The sequence below is a fragment of the Lucilia sericata genome, unplaced genomic scaffold (genome assembly GCF_015586225.1).
Source record: "Lucilia sericata isolate MDLA Ls3-8-SP2 unplaced genomic scaffold, ASM1558622v1 Contig000082F_arrow, whole genome shotgun sequence".
NCBI classification, from domain to species: Eukaryota; Metazoa; Arthropoda; class Insecta; order Diptera; family Calliphoridae; genus Lucilia; species Lucilia sericata.
In genome coordinates, this window is record NW_023994115.1 from 471,163 (window position 1) to 492,786 (window position 21,624).

A 21,624-nucleotide genomic window follows, 5' to 3' on the forward strand; every position below is an offset into this window, starting at 1 on the left:
AAGAAACACTCTCTTATATTAAGAGAATCACATAAAATAAATACATGAATTTGAAGACGTAAAAAGGAAAAGCTCATTTTTGTAACCAGCTTAATCTACAAAACAATAGTTTAGTTCGTAAGCTTTGATTGAATGAAGAAAATGTTTAGGAAAGCAATAGTACTGAAATCCATCATAATTATCTTCTTAATATGGCCATGTTCAAGGACTAATGGACAAACTACCCTGTTTCCCATATTTAAACAAGATGAAGCCATACGAAATGCCAGAACCAGAGAGATACTTAATTACATGAAACTCTCCATAGATCCATGTGTGGATTTCTATGAATATGCCTGTGGAAATTGGCAAAAGTTCCATACGCCTACAAAAAAACATATTGAAACACCTAAAACTCTGCTTGACTCCAAAGTCAATAAGGATTTGCACAAATTATTGGATGAGAATGTAACCATTGATGATAATTTGACATCGAAAAAAGTAAAAACTTTTTATAAATCCTGCTTGGAAGCTAAAAGAAACGAACTACAGCAACAGGTTTTCCTTAATGATTTTATAAAGAACAATGGCGGCTTTCCGGCCATACCGGGTTCAAATTGGTTAATACATCATCACAACTATGATTGGCAGCATATAGTGGCGGGACTACGTTACCATTATGGCATGGATATTTTGATAGGTATGGATATCGACATCAACTATCAAAGCATGCATGAAAACAGTATTTACTTGGGAGAGCCATCCACAATAATACCCAAGCATTTGTGTAGCTATCGCGGTACAAAGTTAGTGGAATTAACCGATGAAGAATATGTGCCTATAGAAACAGAGGTGGCTGATAATTTGCGCATATGGTTATCACTCAATAAGGAAGAAGCCTGGAAATTGGCGGCCGATATTTTAACATTTGAGTACGATTTATGTTCTGCCATGTATATCACAGAAATCGAGGAGCAGGACTTTGTGGGCAGTACTAATCCCGAGCTGATGCACAAAAAATATGCTCGCAAAACCTTAACCGATTTTACCCATCAATTACAGAACAAAATCGATTTAAATAGCATAGTAACAGAAAGTTTTGGCGTACCTGTGTACAAGCCCGTCTTCATGAGAAGTCCACAATATTTTGAACAGCTTGTCAAAGTAATGGATACGAATAACAGTACTACAATAGCTAACTATATAATGTACAGAGCAATGTCTTATATTAGTCTACCTCTAAATGACACTATTCAGACACGTCCTTCCTATTGCCTGCAAATAGTCAAGAAATATTTTCCTCAAATTTTGGGTGATATGTATCATCGTAAATATGCCAATGTGGTGGATCAGGATCAAGTGCAGACCATATTTGAGAAACTTAAAGACATATTTGGTGCCAGTCTACAACAGAATTGGATAGAGGGTAGTACGGCAAGATTGGGTAAAAACAAGTTGGCTGAAATGAATTTATATTTTCCCGCCTACGATAAAACGTCTTTGAATTTGCAATTTTCGCGCAGTGATTATTGGATGAATCTGAAACTTATAATGGCTGAGGTGAGAAATAATGAATTGAGTCGTGTATTTGCTACCGGTTTACCCAAACCAAAAGATGAAGTTGAGGCCTATGAAACTAGAATTGTTTATAGACCTTATCATAAACGCATCGATATGGGTTGGGGGTTATTACAAGCTCCTTACTACCAACCACAATTGCCCAATTCTATGCGTTTTGCTATTATGGGCCAAATACTAGCAGAAGCTATAGCTACAGCATTTGATGATTACGGTTGGACTAGTGACATAAGCGGTCATAATAACTGGGATCCCATAACTGCGGTAGAATTTTACAAACGTGCCAATTGCCTGCGTCAACAAATTGGCAACTATCTCAACAATGATCCTGATAGTTTTCGCAATGCTACTAAAACACGCCAACTTATGGCTAAAAATTCTGCAATAAATATAGCCTTTAGTGCTTATCTCGACTGGCTTAACTATCAAAACCCTAACAATGATCATGGTGTTTTATCTCGAGAAACTTTAGCGGAACTTAATTTCACCAATACTCAATTATTTTTCATATCATTTGCTCAAATGCACTGTGAAGCTAAAAAGAAATCAACGCCAAAGCAGGAAAAAATACCTAGGATTGTTGTCAGCCCTTTGGATAAGCATACCATGACGCGGTATGAAGTCAATGGCCCTTTGGGAAATTTTCACGAATTCGGCCGAGAGTTTGGATGTGCAATTGGTTCGGAAATGAATGTAGCTGATAAGTGTATAATTTATTAATTGAAATATGAGATATTATTCGTTTTTAAATAAATAATAAATTTAAATAGCGTTTTATTTTTTGTATTGATGACAAGGTCGTTTTTTAATATGAGTGACTGTGATAAGAATTGAGAAAGATTGTTTATAAATAGGAAATGTAGCGTAATTGAATGAGAGTAATGGAATTTATTAAAGCTGTAAACAGTGTTGCTAAATTAGCGATTTTATTAAAGAGAATGCCTTTATGAATATTTCTATATTTTAGACGTCCCGCCAAAAATACAATTTTTTATTTACTTTACTACTTAAAGTTTTAAACTCATTGACTTTGATTTAATCTTGGGAAATACTTTTTTGGCATTATCAATTTATATTAAAATTAAAGGGATTTATTAAATTTTATTAAAAAATACTAATCACACAAATCATGTTTGTTCAAGTTAAACTTGAACTAATTATTTACTTAATTATCATGAGTGTTTTGATATTTTTAGTTTCCCATTCTTATCGCTTTGAAAACAAAACATAAAATTCCACCAGACATTTCAATTTGCCAAAAGAGACTGAGACTGAGCGTCAGCAAAAGTTCGCTTTAATTAATTGTATATTACTCAAAGATTAGTTAGTAGCTATTCTAAACTCTAACAGTGAAAATGTTACAAAATCGGAAGATTTCTTTATTCTTAATATGTCTAATAATCGCAATCAATTACAGCGAACAACGCCAACAAGGCCAAGGTCAAATACAACAAGGCCGTCAAAAAGTTTCGCAACAACTACAGCATCAGCAACAACAGCCTCAAACGAGGCAAATAGACCACCGAACAATTCAAGAACGAGAGCATAAAGCAAGAGAAATATTGAAATATATGAACTTAGAAGGAGATGCCTGTAAAGATTTCTATGATTATGCATGTGGCAATTGGTTGCAAGAACAAAACACTGATATGGCCAGTGAAGGTGACCTGATAAGTGTCCAAAGCCAAATGGAGCAATTTGTCAATAAACAATTGCAAGCCATACTAAATGAACCGATAGTGTCCCAAGAAGCAATGGGTATAAAAGTGGCAAAGGATTTTTATAAATCATGTTTAAGGGTACCGGCTAACTCACCGGCTCAAAGAAATTTTATGCACACTTTCATTTCACAACATGGTGGTTTGCCCGATATAAAGCGTATCAGTTGGGATGCCAACAACTACAATTGGGTTCATATAATAGCTGATTTGCGCCGAAAGTATGGACTTGATATTTTAATTGGCCTTACAATTGACCGCACCAACACCAATCATAAAGCTATCTATATTGAGGAACCCCGTACCACTTTACTGCCAGTGGAATTATGCAGTTCTTTAGCTGCTCGTGAAATAGATGAAAAAGATCAAGTATTTGATAAAATACAAAATGAAATTAAAGATAATTTACGTAACTTTTTTGAAATTACCGAATCAAATGCTTTACGTACAGCGGGTGCTATATTACGTTTTGAATTTGACTTGTGTAAATATATGCGTATGGATCAACTGGCAACACCACTGGATGAGGAAGGGGAAATGGCATTGAATTCTAACAGAAGAGGTCATCCGGCTCGAATTGTGGAAAATCGAATGCATGGAGTTCGTCAAAGTGCCACCAATACCTTACAGAGCTTAAACAGTCTATCAGATATTTATCAAATAAATTTTAAGGATTTTGTTGATCGCAGTTTAGATACGGGTACAATATCTCAAGTTTACTTCCGTTCCGATGAGTATTTCAAACAGTTAAGTCATATATCGAAGAAGGGTCTACAGGCATCATTTGCCCATTACATTATGTATCGGGCTCTAACGGAAATTAATTTTCCCCTTAACGAACGCAATGGCCAAAGGCCATTTTACTGTGTCAACCAGGTCATGCGTTACTTACCTCAGGTATTAAGTAAAGTCTACAGCGATAAATTCAACCAATTGGAAGTCAAACAGGATATACAAGAAATGTCTTACATTATCAAAATGGTTTTCTCTAAATACCTACAAACCAATGTGCAGTGGATGACCGAGAATACAAAAAAAGCCATTAAACAAAAATTAAATACTTTAAAAATCACCTTTCCTATGTATCAACCAAACGCGGATGTCTTAAGAGGTCTGCCGTTGCATGACGATCAAGATTATTGGCACAAATTGGAAACCATAATGATATATAATGCCAATCAGACAGTTCAGCAAGTACGACTGACCAATGATCATTTCAATTACATTGAAGCTCCAGCTGTAAGCATACAACAAAAACCTTTAGCTTACGAATTAGTGGTCGGTTATGGTCTGCTGCAAAAACCCTTTTATTCTCCCTCCTATGCCAATTCACTTAAATACTCCTCCATCGGTGTGGCAATAGCTAGAGAAATTATAAAAATTTTCGATCAGCAAGGTTTGCTTCAAAATCCAATGAATACTTTTCCCTATGATCCCACTACTATGGATAATTTTCCACTTATTAGCGAATGCTTTCGTGCCCAAATAAGCAATAATTTTCATAATAATCCAAATGTTTTTCGAAATGCTACCAAATTGCGTGATATTATGGCGGAAACAAGTGCTTTAAATATAGCTTTTACAGCCTACATAAACTGGTTACAGCAAGACGGTCGGCCAAGAAAAGAATTAGAATTGGAGACATTGCCAGATGTAAATTTCACTAACACACAATTATTTTTTATTAATTTTGCTCAGACCCATTGTGCAGCACGTCATAAAGTGGAATTGGCTCCGGAATTTTTACCCTTATATCGTCGTACTATGGAACAGTATGATATTAATGGACCAGTGAGTAATAATGTGGAATTTGGCAGAGATTTTAGTTGTGAACTGGGTGCCGAAATGAATTTGGACGATAAATGTTTGTTGTATTGAAAATATGTGATTTTTAGAATAAAACTTAAAATATAATAATAGAAATTTTTATAAATTTTTTTAAGAGTTTTTAAAAAATCTTAAAAATTCCATGGTTCAAGTGTTAATATGTGGCTAACTTAGAAATAGGGTCTGTTGGAAAATGCACTGAATCTGATGATTAGTTTGACCATAATTGATGAATTGGCTAAGTAAGAATTTCATTTAAATTCTAGATGATCTAGTAATATTTAGAGCAGTAACTTCCAGAACCAGCGCTCAAATTTGAAAAATGTTTTTAAATTTTGTTAACCGGTGACGTATGATTAATATTAATTAAGGACTATAATGCAATTTCTCTTTATAACTTGTATCTTTGAAAAGCTATTTCACAAATTTAAAAAAAAAATAAATCTAAAAAATATCACTTCAAAAATAGATACCTGATCCTTGACATAATATCATAATATTTCAATTTAAGTAAATTATTAAATATATATACACGGCTTAAAATATCCATTTACTTCAATTCATTTGAAAACATGTCATTGTTAAAGACATATTGCATGCATATTATAAACAACTAACACAATTTTAAGAATATATTTTTGAAAAATAATTGCCTACTTTTAGGTCAAGTATAAATGTAAACAATCTAAAAAGCAACGATTTTTCGCTCTTTAGATATTATCACAATATATTGGTGTTGCAGATATTGTTGAAAAATATAAAAAGAAATATTTAAATATTTCTTTATAGCACGCAACATTTAGTAAAAAATGTATAACCATTATTTTCATTGTATATTTTTTGTATTTAAGTATGATTTTAGTATTTTTGTGTGGATTTTATGACTTGTTATTACTAGTTACTTAACACTCCCCTCCAATTCGTCCAACAATGATTCTGTTCGAATAGCAGTGAGTATAAAGCATATGCCCAAGTGTCAATGTAGAACAGAAACCAAAACATATTCTTGGTCTTTAGTCTAAAACTCAAGGTTATGGTTATAAAAGAAAATTGGAAAAGCTAGAATGAATATTATACAATGCTTAAATAATCGTTTATATAATAACTTAGTTGTGTTTGTACATTAGGATGGCTCCTTTTTTCGGGGAGTAAACTTAAAAAGAGAATTTCTCAAAACTAATTTCCTAGCAACAATACCAATATTATTTTGCTCATAGCTTCCTCTCTGCTGCATAAAATTGTCGTGATATTCAATCTCTCTTTGTTTGTGGACCTCCCTTATATACTCGTATATACATATATGCATGTATGTATGTATGGAAGAGAAGTACTTGTATATTAAAATAGTATGTACAAATATGGTACTTGATAGAAGGTACTAAAAACCATAAGTAACTACATACCATGACTAGTAACAATGTACGTACGTACACTTTGCCAATGCTAATGTGTATTTCTTACATACGATTGAATGTCTACAAAAATATATATTTTATGCCCATAGTGGCGTTTATTTCAAGTATGTATAGTTCTTTGAGTTGATATTTAAAGAATGCAAGTGCTTTTTTATGTTTGTTTGGTATGTGTTAAAAACGTTTAAAAGAAAAGAAATTGTTATAGAGTGTTTTAAAAAGAAAACGCATTGAACTTTGCCAAAGTCCATATACAATAAGGAAATATTTTACAAAAAATTTATGGCAACTAAATTTAATATAAAATATAAATTGAATAAAATTTAAATTGTAAGTTTTATTAAAATAAGAATTGAAAATAACACAAAAGAAATATAACTCATTTTATAATCGTACTAAATTTTATTCGAATTTTTAAATTAAAATTAGTAGGTATTTCGATAGAATCGCAAGTTGCAACTGGTTTTCAAAAAACAAAATTTGGCCTAAGTTTTAATAGTTTTACTAAGTTAGAAAATTAACAATAAATTTGTACAAAATTTTTCTAATGTAATCAATTTTATACAAAATGTTTAAATTTGTATCAGGTAGCCACTTAATCAATCATGAGTGGCTCACATGGGTCCACCCAGTTGCGGTCCCGTTGTGATGCCCTAGTGGTCGTAGGAGTCAATTTAAGGATTACTTTCTACTTTTAGATTCAAACCAGCCGTTATGACTGATACCAGCATTCTTATCTGTTCTCTACGAAAGCTTAATAAGCTTGACCTGGAAGCATCGTATATAGGCCAAATTGACCTCGAAGTGAGACAGGTGGTTTCACTGAACCATCTGATTTTGAGTTTAGTCTGAACCAGTGACTTACAGTTTGTAAGGGAGATACCAGTAAATGCGTCGATTTCATCTTCCCCTCTCATTGCAACAATCCTGGCAAGTTCATCAGCTATACAATTTCCCTGCCAATAACTATGTACAAGGACCCATATTAGCGTTATCCACTGTTCAATAAGAGATACCCGGCATTCTTCGGTTAAGCTAGATGTCGTAACGACACCCGCTAGATTTCTGATCGCAGCTTTGCTATCCGTATATACACATATATCACCCGAGCCAGTTGGCGACTCGCTTGATAGCAGTAATCTCTGCCTGTAAAGTACTACAATAATTAGGTAGACTAAAAATGATTTAATTTCAAATCTTTCAATGTAAAAACCGCCACCCACCCTTCCACCCCTTCTGGAGCCTTCAATGTAAACATTTGTTACACCTTTAGATGAGTGGGATTCAGGTACTGAATTCCTAGCACGAACTCGGATATGAAAGCGTCTGTCGAAGTGTGGAATCGCAACGCAATAGCCTACATTAAGATGCAAGGATTCGAAGTGTTTAATTGTTCGTGGCTTGCAATGTTTCGTAGGGTGCGTTCGATGGCTGCACAATGGGAAGCGTTTTCCATTGCCTTCCACCATACCATAACACCATAGAATAGTATGAGCTTAACAACTGCTTTAAAGATCCAGTTGATACCTTTAAGATTAACGCCCCAGTTGGAACCAAGTGCTCTCTTACAGGTGTAAATAGCTATATTAGCCTTATTTATCCTTTTTTCCAAGATAGTTTAATGTCAAGGATCACCCCAAGGTACTTCGCATAATCAGTGAGATTGAGTCTTATTCCACTCAACTTTGGCATAAAGTTCTCAATCTAATACCTCCTTGTAAAAAGGATAAGTTTAGTTTTTAGCGGATTTCCACTTGCTGAGCAAGTTAAGAGCAGATTCCATGCAATTGGATATGGTATCGAGGAGTATCGTCATTTAGTAATGAGTTTATAGCTACATTCTAGAGTAAGGGAGGCAAAACTCCCCCCTATGATGTGGCACGACACATCGTTGCATTGATGACCCTGTTATACAGAAGTTTTTTAATAAGCTGCTGAGTTTGCCAATCCTTCAAGTACAACTACGAAGGCATTGGGTTCAACATTGTTAAAGGCACCTTAAATGTCTATGTCATTTAAATTTGTACTAAATATGAATATTTTTACTAAATTTAAAAATTCGTACTAAAATTTATTTTTATTTCAGTTTTGTACTATAGTTATAAAATGTATACTTATTTTGAAAATTTTAAGTTAATTACAAAATTTCTTCTTAATTTTAAAATGTGTACTAAATTTGAAATATTACTCAAAATTTTTCCTAAATCCCAAAATTTACAAATGTGTACAGTGCTAAATATATATATTTTTTTTTTTTTTTACTTTATTAGAAAATGTATACTAAATTTAAAAAATTTTGTTAAATTTCAAAATTAATACCTGATTCAAAAGTTTGTACTGAATTTTAAAAAATTGACTAAAATTTCACATATCTACTAAATGATTTTTTTTAATTAGTTTTTATATTGCATATATTTTTTTTTTTTTTTGACAACTTTTACTAAATTACAATATTTGACCAAATTTGAATTTAATTTAGTACAAACTATTAAGACTAAATATAACTAAAAAATTAAATTAAATAATTCTTTTTTAATTTTAAAATTTACTAAATTTTAAAATTTACTAAATTTGAAAAATTTTATTAAATTTTAAAATCAGTACTAAATTTCAAAATGGCTACTTGTTGTAAAAAAACTGCTCTTAATATAAAAATATTTCAAATTTTGCACAAAAATGGGGAAAAATAAAAAACAAATAGAAAAACCTATAAAAATTTTAGATTAGAAATCAATAAACAATCACTTTTGTAAAGATAACATTTTAAATTAATGCTTGATTTTTAAGAAATAATGGCGATAGTGAATCGGTACATTCAATATAACGATTTTTTTTATGTTGCTCATTCAACATTAATTCAAATAAAAACAAAATTAAATACATGACGTCAAAATAAGACCCCAGTGTAATAAATAAAAGTTTTTATATGATTACAAATGTAAAATTTTTTAGCTATATATAAAAAAAAAAAAGTTATTAAATAACATTATTAGCTCACTCACGCATTTCCGGTTAATAATTTTATAAACAAAATCATACCCTCCTCATGGTTTCGATTAGTAAATAAATGCCAAACTCTTTTAGTTAAAATAAATAAATCACTGGATTAAATTACCTGTAAAGAGAAAAAAACAATAAATTATTTAATAAGAATTTTAAAGCATAAAAAATTATATAAAAAATTTAAAATGAAAGAACTCAAGGTTATTAGAGAGCACCGAAAAAAACAATTAAAAATAACTAATGTGGGATTTTTATATAACACAATACGGGAGAATTTATTAAAAATTTAAAAAGTAATTGTTGTTTGATTGACAATTTATTTATATTTGCTTTTAAATTGTTCGAAATAAAAAAAAACATTACCAAATTTGTTAATGTTCTAAAAATGTTTTTGACCTTTTCATTAATAAATATGACAGACAGTTAAAAATTTCGTTTAAAAACAGTTTGTTTACCAAATTTTTATTAACTTAATTATTTGTATGTGTGTGTGTGCTTTTTGCGTATAAATAAATAGAATATTTGCTAATTTATTATTCTAAATGCATTATTCAATAATTTGTCATAATTATTTTTTACCACTTCTCTCTCTAGCCCTCCAACACTTTATTGTTTATGGAGTAAGAAGCGGGCGAGCGAAAATATTAATTTGCATGACAATGAACAAATTGTGACATTTTATAATTAACTGACAATGAGCTACAAATTTGGTCAGAAACTATTGTTTTTGTCTTTTTGTTTTGTAGTTAGGTAGTCGAAGAATTTTAAAACAGTTCTGTAAGAGATTGTTTTCGTTATGTTGATACATATGTAATAAAATGTTAAGATTTAGTTTTAAACAGGCTTTGCGGGTTCTGATTACATAAATTAATGCATTACATGAATTACAATTACATGTAATGTGTAATTGAGCAATTAAAATTAAAGTGTAATTATTACTCCCAACACTGACTCTGAGTAGTGAAAAAAAAAGTTTACGTCAGCAGTTCTGTTTCATTACATGTAATGTGTAATCGAGCAATAACCAATTACAATTATATGTATTTGTAATTGAAGTGTTGCCAATTACAATTACTTGTAATTTAAGTGTTGCGAATTACAATTACATGTAATTGAAATTTTAGTACATATTACTAATTACAATTACTTGATATGTAATTGTAATTGAAATGTAATCATTACTCAACCAACCCTGGTTCTGACCAGTGAAAAAACGTTTACGTCAGCAGTTCTGTTTCAGTTCCCCTGAATTAATATTTTGTTTAATTCAATTAATTGTTGATTTAATATTTAATACAATCCTTAAATTTTATTTCTAATTCTAAAATTTATTATTGTTTCAATTAATGCAATTACTTGATTTTTAGTTTAATTATAAATTTATTTTATTAATTTAATTAATTTTGGTTAATAAAAAATCTAAAAAAAGATTGAGGTTAAGATCAAACAATTTTTAATAAATATGTATTTAATTAAAACATATAGAATAAAATTTTGATGCAGTTTCGCTCAGAATATAAATTATAATAAAATAATATTTCTTTAAGTGTTAAAATCTTTATGTGTGAGCGCATTTTAGAAACCAGTAGCTTCAGATTTCTTTTGTAACTTAATTATTTACTTAACGAAACAATATCCAACTTTGGTCAATGTTAAAAACAAATACATAATGAAAAAAAAACATGTAGGCGTAAAATATTCAACCTTAATAATATAAAAAATAGACAAAAAATTATAAAATAAAAAAACATAAAAATATTAGATTCACTAAAAATTTGTGAAATAAAAATCGGTACTTCTGTTAAAATTAATTGTTTAATTAAGACACCAGCATTTAATTAAAAAGTGATAAATTTAGTTTTCTTTATTATAGTTTTAATCATTGACTTAATGGATTCAGTTTAATCAATTAATAATTTAATTAATTGTTTTTATCGATCCAATTATTATCTTTAATTATTATATTTTTCATGTTTAAGCAGTTCTGAGTAATTGATCCTTTTGCTTTTTATGGGATGTTGTAAATTTAAACATATTTTTCAATTTTAATTTTTGTAAAAAATTATATAAACTTATTAAAATATGATATAGTAATTAACAAAATATGTGGGTAAACCCATTTTTCCTGCGTGTAAAATTTTTTACTAAAACTAATTCAATTTTCTAAAAGAGAATGTACGAACTCACTAATCAACATAAGTAATTAAATGTACATTTTCCCATAAACAGAAAATAGGAAACCAAAACTAATTCTATAGTTTTTTGGTTTGTTGACAACGCCTACACTTAGAACATAATCATAAGAAATATAAAAGACCTAAAGGCATCTTCATCTTTAAAGGCACACAAATTAAGTACCAGAAAAAAAACAAGATAATGATGATAAAGATGATTCGCTGTAAATTTAAATATTATTATAATAATAAATGAATATGAACAACACAACGACAACATACTTTCTCGGTTTATTACGTAGGGTGTGGTCCTACAAAACAAAACTGAATGACAGACATAGTGACTTAAATATTTATGTATGTCGTTGTACTTGAAAAAAAGGGAATTATTTTGAAATGATAAGGCAGTGTGGTAGGTAACAGATGGTAGTTTTCTTTATGGTCTGTTTTTTAAGGTTGACATTAAATTTACATAAATTGCAGGAAAAAATAAATTCGTATTTTAAGAACTTGTTGTTTAAAAAAATAAGAAAATATTGCTTTAGGATACTTGTCAAAATTAAGACTATTATAATTTATTATTAAGGAATTATATTAATTTAAGCCAAAATAAATAAAAAAATTTCATAATAAATAAATTTATTTTTGAAATTATTTTATATTATTTATAGAAAGTCACTTTATAATTTAAATGTACATATATTAAGCAATATGCATTATTTTGGTCATCTTTGGAAAACAGTGTCCAAAAATTTAAATGCAAATTTATAAATTCATTATTATTTCCATATTTTGTTTTTTTTTTTGTATTTTTAAATTATTATCATAGTACAGTTTTGGAGTTGTTGCATTGTTAATGAAAACAAAAAGTTTTTGGCTGCAATCAGCTACAGTGAGAGAAAAAGTTTTATAAATTTTCTAAAAAAAAATTTTTAAACAAAAAATTTTTAAAATTTAAAAATTTTGAAAAAATTTTATACAAATCAAACATTAAATGAAATTCATTTGAAAATTTTAAAATTTTTGAAATTTTCTTGAATTAAAATTTTGTAAAAACTTGAAAATTTAGTAGAAATTTTGAATTTTAATAAAAATTTAGATGTTTTGTACAAATATTGAAACTTATTTTGAAAAAACGGCAAAACTTGTAGAGATTTTGAAAGTAAAAAAAAATTCGTCAAAATTTTCAATACAAATTTTGTCAAAAATTTTAAATTTATTACATATTTGATAAAATTTTAGTACAAATTTGGATTTCAAAAATAAAAAAAAATGTAAAAATTTTGAATACAAATTTTGTCAAAATTTTTAAATTTATTACATATTTGATAAAAATTTAGTACAAATTTGGAGATTTTGAACAAATTTTCAAATTATTTAGAACAAATCAAACAATTTGAATTTACAAATTTTAAAAATTCTACAATTTTTAAAACTTAAAAATTCGACAGTTTTTAAAAATTAAAAAAAAAAATTAAATTTAATGCAATTATTCAAATTAATTAATTTAAAACAAATTTTGAAATTTTGAACACATTTTAGAAATAAATAAAAATTTTCTTCAAATTTTAAAATGAAATAAAATAAAATTTAAATTTATAAAAATATAAATACAATCTTTTTAACTTTAGTAAATGTTTATTAAAAAAATGTACAAATAAAGTCAAATAAACCCGATTCTTATACCCCGAATACCAGTTACAACAGTTCAATTAAACTGTTTAATTTATTCAAATAATAATATTAATATTTATTTATTTTCCACTAATATTTTGTTAAAGTGTAAACTGCATTTAACATTATGAATAAATAAGAAACGACTTAAATAAATTATGTCGCATAATTCATATTTTTTCGTTTATTTATAGTTTTTTTGTTAAACACTCATGTCATAGTCGTCATCATGCATGTTTTAAAAACAAAAATTTACAATAAAAGTCATTTATTACTACTACACTATTGTGTTGTTGGGGTTTTTGTTATTGCAGTTTGTTGATTCATATGGTTTTAACAAGGGCTCCAGTGTCTGTTAACCTGTCACAGCTCGTATGACAAGTTTAATACTTGAGAAAAATAAACCATAGAAAAACACAACAACAGCAACAAAAATGCATAACTATTGCATAATTTAAAATATACAATTAAGGTTATTTTATTTTAATAGTATAAATACATATTTAATAAAGTCATTATTTAATCAAAAAAAATAGATTTTTGGATTTAGGTAAATGATTTAACTGTAGAATCTAAATTTAAAAAATAACAATTGATAACATCAATTTAATAGTAAATATGACTTTAAATTGCCAATGATTTTTAGAGTCTTAAGATATGTTCACACTAGCTAAATATTTGACGTTTTTTTATCAAATATTTTTTATAATATGTATACTCAAAGTAACAAGTATGAGTGTTATATTCGGCTATGCAGAATCTTATATACCCACCATCAAATCATAACCAGTAAAGTTAACATGAATTTCGAAAATTGAATAAATGAATTTATGAAATTGATCATTTTGATAATTGCAGTAATTATTTTATTATCACATCGTGGATATTTTATAAAAATTAGGGGAATTTTAATGAGCGCTTGGGTCAATTATGGACTGAACTCTTCCAAGTGGATCTATACTATATGAATCGATTTGTAACTACAATTTACTTATTCATTAGATTTATTCTAAATTTTATGTTCGTTTATAAATAGATTTTTGAATGATTTATTGAGTATATATCAAAAAAGAATTATACATAGAGGAAGTATGTATGATCAAATGTGGACCGATCCTTGTAGAATTTTGTAAACAAATTTTCGTTCCTATAGAATTTGTTTATGTCAAATTTCATAGCTATATTAACATTTTAAGCGTTAAAGAAGTTTTCAAAGGGACCTTATATGGGGCTAGGACCAATTATTGGCCAATTCTCATAAAATATGACAAATATTTCAATAAAACTTGTTTTGTCAAACTTCATTGCTATCCATCAGTGTTAATGCCATTTTTGAAAGAGGATCTTATAGGGGGGCTTAGATCCAATATCGCCCGATCTCATTAATTTTCATTTCATTCGTTTTCCGAGGGGGAATTTCTATTGGGGATAGGATCAATTATGGACCGATCCTGATAAAATTGTATAAAATGATTTGACTTGTTGCTATATGCTTCTTAAAGCCAGCTATGAGCACTAAAGACATTTTGCTTCCTCTTCTTTTAAACATATATGACCGTAAAAATCATTTTCTGAAGCGGACCTTATATGGAGGGTCGGGTAAATTATGCGCCAATGCTTATAAAATTTTACAATGATATTTAGGTTCATATAAAAAATGTTTGTGCCGAATTTCACCGCTTTTTTAGCCAGTTATGTGTATTAAGGTAATTTTCTGAAGGAGTCCTTATATGGGGGAAAGGTGAAATCGTGGACCTATATTGAACATTTTCAATACCAAACAAACTGCATCAATTAAAAATATCTATGAAAACTATCTGTGAAATTATTTCAACTAAACTTTTTTAAAAAATCATTCAGGAAATTTTCCATAAACATTAAATAAATTTTTTTACAAAATTTAGCAAATATTTGATTACGATGGCAAAATTTATTCAAAATAGCAATAAATATATCAACAAGTTTCCTTTTGAAAAAAAGCAAGTTTAAATGCAATTTGTAGAATTCATTTATTTATTTCATATTTTATTTCAATTTGAAAAATAACTCTTTATGATGAAATTATTCCTCCTACAATAAAATAATTTAATTAAAAGAAATAACTGATTATAAACAATTTATAAATTGTAAATTGACGCTCCTTTTAAGAAACTCTTAATAAAATTATTAAGTAATCATCATGATTTAAACAACAATTCGAAAAAATAATAAACAAAATATTATTTGCTTGCCTACACTCTTTAAGTCACTTTGAAAAATTAGTTTATTTTAAATAATAAATGCAAAGAAATCTATTAATTTGAGTAATTCAAGTAATTTGAGTATAAATATAAAATTAGCTGTTTAAGCAAAAAACTAAGCATACAAACTTAAAAGATCACAATTTTATTATAAACTTAATGAATCAATCAAATGTTATGATTATTCCCGAGCAAAATTTGTCTATTCACAGAATTTGTCTATTCACCTGTCACCAAAATGATGATATCAATTATCAAATTTGTAAAAAAATTTAAAAAATACTTTTTTTTTTCAAATAACGAATTAATCAGATCAATTAATATCAATAATTGAGACAAAATTTAAAATTGATTAATTCATTAATTGTATAAATTAAATATTTAATAAAAATATAATCTAATTTTTATTAATTTATTAATCAAATGAATTAGTTTGTTTGGTAGAAAATATATTAAAAACCAATTAAGTTGATGATTAAAACAATCAAATTATTAATTGATTACTCACAATGTTAAAGGAATGCTTGACCTTTAACAATGCGTTGAGCATTTACAAAAAATATCACTTTATTATCAAATTTGAACATATAAAGTGTTTTATAAATTGTCAGGAAACTTGAATATTATATGCCTAAAATCGTATTGACTATTTAAGAATTATAAACATTGTTAGCATAAGAAATCAAAATAAAATATAAAAAAACTAAAATAACAAAGTTGGACAGAAAATTTTTTTCAATCAATTAAAAAACTAATTGAATCAATTAAAAATTTAATCAAATTTGTAAACTTAGGTTTTAAACAACGAGATAATTAAGACAAATAAAAAATTGCTTAAATTAAAATTAAAGAAAGAGAAAAACATGTTAATTGAAAATAAACTACTGATAATTTTTTCTGTGTTCATTCATTAACTATAGTTACGATTCAATAAATTAAAAGAATTCAGTAAAATCATAATCAATCTAATATTTGTTTATATTTTTAGCTTTTCAATATCTAGTACCTAAGTTCTCCCATTCCAGTTAACTCTAAAAACATTTTTTTTAATATTTTTTATAAATTTTTAAAATATCTACAAGATAATTTCCTTTAATAAAAATTTAATTGCAGCATTTAAGAAATAACAGCAAAACTAATCAAATAATTTGAATTAAAACATTCCTTGAGAATTATTTTTTTCTTAAATATTTCAAATGCCAAACCACAAAAAAATAAGCTAAAGAAACCAGTTTAAAATTGATTGTGCAAATAATTTTTATTTAAACATGTTTAGTGTTTTTAGTTTAAAAACGTTTATGAGAAAAAAACGTAGAAATAAATTGACATCGTACAAAATAAAATGTATGTTAACAGTTATTTTATCTTTGAAGCTCTATAAATTTAACAATTTAGACAACTAGATTTTACACTCAACTAAATGAATTAGTAGAAAATTGACTTTATTCAATTGAATAATATTTTAGTTTTACTAATTTTTATGTTATTTCAATACAATTATTGAATTTTTGTACAATAAAGAAAAAAGCTTAATAATACTGGGTGAGCTACTTAGTTGGTAGTGTGCTGGTCTATAATTCGGGGGGTCGTGGGTTCGTTTCCAACCAATTATTTTGGTCAGTTTTCATTTCATTTCAAAATAGGTTAAAATATAATTTTAAAATTAATAAATTAAATACAATATAAAATTTTTAAGGAAGTAAATTTCTCAACAAGGAATACGAAAAATTACCTAACGATTTTTTTTTTTTGCCTAGTGTAAAACAGAATGTAATTTTTTTCTTTTAGTTAAAATTGTTTTTCTTAATTTTACGTGTACAGGTTTATTATGAGTACAACTACATATTTTTTTTATTATTTACACTTGTTTTGACAAATTACAAACCCTCTTGGCCAAAAACAGAAATAAACATTTTGGCTTTGATTTTTTTTATGTTCATACAAGTCGTATAAAAACCAACTACCTCCAGTCAAATTACAATTACAAATTACATACATTTATTTGGATTTTTTTTATTATTTTTTCTGTTGTTTATATATCTTATAAAACTAATTATAGTCATCGTCAACATCGTAGATCAAATTATGGTAAGTTTAGTTTTAGTTTTTTGTGTGTTTCTATTACAGAAAATAAGGAACGGAAAAAAGTTAAACCTACATTTCTTATTTGTAAAGATAGTGTTCGTCAGGTTTTACTACTGGTTGTTGAAAATATTAGATTTAAACTAGAAAACAAATAGCTATAATGTTGCATAGTGGTTTAGAAAAAATAAATTTGTAATAAAATCTTAAAAAAGGGGCATGTCCAGTATGCCATTCCAATCGATTCCTATTTGTCTTCTTGAAAAGAAAAAAAAAATGGATCTTTTCGAAATGAAACCACTTCATAATTTCAAAATGGTAATGGAATTTATTTAAAATTATTGTTTTTAAAGTTTTGATCAGTCCACTTACTACATATGTAATAATTCCACTTTCGATCGGAAAGCAATACTGTGACAGGTCCCATAATCTTATGGATACTTAGTCTTGTTTATTTATATCAACTAGCGCCTTGACTAGAGAAAGAGGGCATATCACTTAACCAGTTGGGTGAATCCATATCAAAACGGACAGAAAACAGCAATTTTCGGATTTACCATCTCCGATTTTAATGAAATTTTCCACACATATTATGGTTTGAAAGTGTTCTTTAAATCAATGACTTTTTGATCGGAATCCCATTCCAGACCAAAAATATCGCGCTTTGAAAATTTAAAAATATGTTAAAATTGTCTAAAAGTATATACATATAATTGCCCATAACTTTGAAATTCCTTTAAGTACAGGATAATTTTTGATTTCGTTATAAAGCCAAAGATATTGTCTTTAAAATCGTGCAAATAAAATATTTTACTTCCAAAAGATTAAGGGTCAATTTTTATAGTGTATTGTGCGATGCCAAATATATCAGACAGCCCCATATTAAAAATTATAATAGGACATGGTATGAGGATACCTATACTCTCTTCTATATTTTAGTGAAATTTTTTCGATGGAGACTCGTGTAGTTCAGGAATTATTAACCAAAACGTAATTTAAAGCAAGTTTTTTTATACAAAATCGTATGAAAAATTAAACAAACAGAAAAAAATACAAAGTGGAATCAATTCAATTTATATGGAAAATGCTATGTATCTCTTAAACTGCAGGACCAATTTAAATAAAATGTACAAGAAAATTATTAAGAACGATTTAACCTTACTGAAAATTTACCTTGTTACCGCCCTGTTAAAATACAAGGTGAGGTATGTGGTGTTAAATGAGAGTACTTCGACTATAAAAAAATATTAAAGCTTCACAAATCTGCAAATAAGGACCGATTTGGCTGAAGTTGAATTTTTCTTATAGTAGACAATACGGGTATTATAAAACTTAATGGTAGTACTAAGTTATAAGTAAAATTGAAAAATTATTTTAGTTTAATTGTTTAACTTTTTCCACTACTTTATTTAAATTATATCTCTTAAACCCTTAAATTTAATTAGTATTGCAATATGGATCTAGCTTTACTGTATTGTATAGATTACGAAAAGTTTATGATCAGTTAAATTTGATCTCATTTATAGATGATAGAAGCTTTAAAATAATTTTTGAAGTCGAAGAGTTAACTTCTTAAACGCTGTTTCCACCTTTTATTTTAATATTGTGATGACAAAGGATACCTCCAGTAAGGTCTGATCGTCCTTCATAATTTTCTTGCACATTTCATTTAAATCGGACCAGTGGTTTATGAGATACAATGTAATTTACCATATAAATTGAAATTGATTCTAATGTGTATGTTTTCTGTTTGTTTAATTTTTCATACAATTTTGTATAAAAAACTGGTTTTAAATTACGTTTTGGTTAATAACTCCTGAACTACACGAGTCTCCATCGAAAAGTTTTCACTAGAATATAGAAGAGAGTTTAGGTATCCTCATACCATGTATTTTTATAATGTTTAACACGGGGCTGTCTGACCTATTTGACATTGAATTATACACTATGAAAATTGACCTTTAACCTTTTGGAAGTGAAATATTCTGTTTACACGATTTTAAAGACAATATCTTTGGCTTTAATATGAAATCAAAAATTATGTTGGACTTTAAGTAGTTTCAGAGTTATGGGCAATTATGTGTATGTACTTTTAGGAAATTTTAACATATTTTTCAATTTTCAAATCGCGATATTTTTACATTGGAATGAGATTCCATTCAAAAAGTCAATGATATGTGGAACATATTATATATTTTATATGTGTGGTAAGTTTCATTAAAATCGGAGATGGTAAATCCGACTGCTGTCCGCTTTCACATGTATTCTCCCAGTTCCAAATGCATTTTAGATTAAATGAACATAATTAATTTTAAAAATCTTTCTAAAGTCATTAATTTAAGAATGATTTCGGTATGAATCAGGGATGGCAAATGCAATTTTCAAATTGTACAAAACAGCATTTAAAATTGTACTTTTTTGAATCAGATTGTACCAAATCTATATTTTTGGAAATTTATATCAATATAAAACAAAAGCTTTTCAAGTCCATTTCTACAGTCAGTGAAATAATCAATGTTTGTATCTAGAAGCATGTTCATTAGTTAATGTACTAGTCCATTGATTAGGAAATGGGGTATTATATAGACTAATTGGCAGACTATAAACTAGTACATAGAGTAGTTATTATACTAGTCCAAATACTAATGGTCGCTAGAAATACTTTAAGCGTCTAGATAAAAGTACTTTAATAATTAAATTATAATTATAGTCATTAGACTAGTCAGTAAACAAGAACATTTGGTCAATACACTGCTCTTTAGACTAGTTAATAGACTAGACGATCTATAGTCTTTTTATGGACTAGAGAAAAGAATAGTTAATAGACTAGATCAGACTTTATATTAATGTCTTAGTTAAAAGTCAAGACCATAGAAAATGATCGGAAACATAATCCAAATACAATTGTACCAATTTTGCCAACACTGGTTTTTCAATTTGTTAAATATCTTTATTTTCAACTTACTCTTAAATGCATTTCAAGGCAGACCACACTGACTCAATATCCAATTATAACAATCATTTGTCCTAAACTTGTGAATTTCGCCAGACGGCTCTATATATGGACTAAATCCATATGAATCTATAATTTTGCTAGTTACTACCAGGATTTATTTAGTTTTCAAGATATTTTGATGATAATTGACACATACTTTTCTCTTATTCCAAAGTCGAATCCTATTGGTTTAAATAGGTACATTATTTCACCTAGCTTCCATACAATCGGACCCCTATACAATCGGATTCATAATTATATTAAATGTTCTAGTATCTCTACGAAAATTCTAGATAATATTGCTGATTTTCGTAATGATCGGGCCTTATATGACCAAAGCCCTCATATAAAGTCCTCTTCAGAAAATGACGGTCAATAATTTATCTTGTCCCCATAATCTCACTTGTTCTTTAATGATTTATTAGCATTAAGCTGAAATTCATATATTTTTTTAGAAGTTTAGCTTGTATTTGTTGCTATAACCCCTTCATAAAACCCATAAACCAGTTACAGTACTAGTTCTTTAGCAGCTGTCTTCTTCTCTCTATAAAATGCTTTATCGCATAAACATTAGTTTCTTAAATTGATTTTTCAAATCTAAACCACTGTGCTTTAATTTAAATGTAGGTTTGGTGTTTTATTTTCTATATTTTTTTTCCTCGTTTCATAAATGGAATTTTTGTTTTGGTGCTTGATAACTTTTACTAAAATTGTGGTTTTACTTTTATTATATTTGTTTTATTGCAACCTGCAGACATTTTCCTAAAATGGTCAATTTTTCTAACTATGTTTTAATGCTGTTACGGCTGCTGTTTTTTCTTTGATATTTTATTACTTTCCTTAACAAATTTAATTACATTTTTTAGTTAAAGAGAAAAAATTGCATACTTTTTTGTAATCTACAAAATAGGAAAATATATATATACGGTAATACAAAGATTA

The 21,624-nt window shown here is 27.7% G+C and overlaps 2 protein-coding genes across 2 annotated transcripts in view; one reads left to right on the top strand and one right to left on the bottom strand.

The window, feature by feature from the left end:
* LOC119599587 (ubiquitin carboxyl-terminal hydrolase 46) overlaps window positions 1-21,624 on the bottom strand; it is a 69,568-nt gene that overhangs the window by 19,716 nt on the left and 28,228 nt on the right. The gene's annotated exons all lie outside the window — the stretch shown is intronic.
* On the top strand, window positions 105-5,556 carry LOC119599563. The gene is made up of 3 exons (XM_037949365.1): window positions 105-2,263; window positions 2,800-2,844; window positions 2,896-5,556. The coding sequence occupies exons 1-3, from the start codon at window positions 133-135 to the stop codon at window positions 5,151-5,153; spliced, it is 4,434 nt and encodes a 1,477-aa protein (XP_037805293.1). The 5' UTR covers window positions 105-132; the 3' UTR covers window positions 5,154-5,556.

Bases quoted from the DNA above. Each gene is read 5' to 3' on its own strand.
- LOC119599563 (XM_037949365.1), top strand. From the start codon at position 133: ATGAAGAAAATGTTTAGGAAAGCAATAGTACTGAAATCCATCATAATT. The intron at 2,264-2,799 runs GTATAATTTATT...AAATTCCACCAG, and splicing joins AATGAATGTAGCTGATAAGT to ACATTTCAATTTGCCAAAAG. The intron at 2,845-2,895 runs GTTCGCTTTAAT...AGTAGCTATTCT, and splicing joins GAGACTGAGCGTCAGCAAAA to AAACTCTAACAGTGAAAATG.